The 1446-nt window shown below is 38.3% G+C and overlaps 1 protein-coding gene across 1 annotated transcript in view; it reads left to right on the forward strand.

Annotated features, from left to right (window-relative positions):
• TRIT1 (tRNA isopentenyltransferase 1) overlaps positions 1-1138 on the forward strand; it is a 48209-nt gene extending 47071 nt beyond the window's left edge. The window contains exon 11 of the mRNA XM_012810898.2: positions 285-1138. Coding sequence (XP_012666352.1) covers positions 285-454 — 170 coding nt within the window. The 3' untranslated portion in view covers positions 455-1138. The remainder of the gene's footprint in view (positions 1-284) is intronic.
• Positions 1139-1446: the final 308 nt, after the last annotated feature.

Raw genomic sequence — 1446 nt, forward strand, 5'->3', positions numbered from 1 at the left:
GCTACTTGGGAGGCTGAGGCAAGAGAATTGCTTAAGCCCAGGAGTTGGAGGTTGCTGTGAGCTGTGATGCCACGGCACTCTACCCAGGGTGACAGCTTGAGACTCTGTCTAAAAATAAATAAATAAATAAATAAAAATGCTAAGCAGCTAAACCAATACATGTATCAATCCTGTTATTTGTTATTAAAGAAAAGGATTGTAAGTTAATTTTATTTGCTTCTGGGATTGATTCTAGAAAATTCTAATGAGTTTTTTGTTTATTTGGGTTGGTTTTGTCTTATCAGCGCATATAAAATCCAAATCCCATTTGCATCAACTGAAGAAAAGAAGAAGGCTGGACTCTGTTGCCGTCAACACTGTAGAAAGTCAGAGTATTTACCAAGACCATGACAAAGAGCTTAAAGAGAAAGGATCCCCAGGGCAGAGTGATCAAGACCTGAAAGTCAACATTTAAGAGACATGTCCAGTGGCCTTTGTGAAGATGGTGGGGATCCAGTTCAGGCGGGAGGAGTGTGTCTGTCTCCCTGTCTAGACTGAGGAGTGCTGTGCAGAAAGCTCCCCCTGTTTTTTTCATTTAGTGGGGGTGATTTTAAAGCCTTATGTTCTCTATAAAGGAACCAGCAGGTCTTGTCAGCTCCTTGTGTGGCTGATTTGTCTGGTAATGATGTAGTTCAGAAAGAGATTTCTTTTTTTCTTTGAACCTTAAAGGTTCTATTTTTAAAAGAGGCACAGATTGTACCTTTTTGTACTTGAGCATCTTTTTAGTGGTGACTACCAGGATTCACTACATTACAAAGTTTTTATGTCCCTGACTCTGGCTAAAATTATCTAATTCCCAGGGCTTTTGCAGGTGACTGAAGTATTGTGAGCCACAAATTAGGAGTTCTAGATTTGAGTGAATGACAGGAATGGACCGGCCCCCATGAGATGATTAAGTGAACCAACCAGTTCTTAGGATTCCACCAAGAAGGAGGGAATCAACCTGGGATAGCTGTGACATGGGACTTGAAGACTGAAGACTTTGAAATTTGTTGAGCTCCTCTGTGATGGTTTCTATCACTGCTGTCTTTCTGAATTGGGACTCTATATTTGTATTAAAAGGTAAATAAAGAAGTTTGTAAGAGCCTCTTTGATCCTTGAAAAGATATATATATCCATGTCTAGTTTATACAAGACATACTGTTATCAGCAGGATAGGTTTTTCTCAAAATTGACATTCTTCATAATCATCTGGCCATTTATATAGCAGATGTGTATCGAGCACTTATATTCCCTGAAGACATTTGTAGAAGGTTGTTTATTGGAGGTTTATTTATTTCCAGTTGAAGCCATCTTTCTAGAATGATCTGAGCTACCAGCAGTGTTAAATAAATATTTATTCTATATAAATAAAACAGGGCATTTTTAGGTGTACAGTTCAGTGACATTGATTATATTTACATTGCT

The sequence above is a fragment of the Otolemur garnettii genome, unplaced genomic scaffold, assembly GCF_000181295.1.
Source record: "Otolemur garnettii isolate 467f Iridium unplaced genomic scaffold, OtoGar3 scaffold00144, whole genome shotgun sequence".
NCBI classification, from domain to species: domain Eukaryota; kingdom Metazoa; phylum Chordata; class Mammalia; order Primates; family Galagidae; genus Otolemur; species Otolemur garnettii.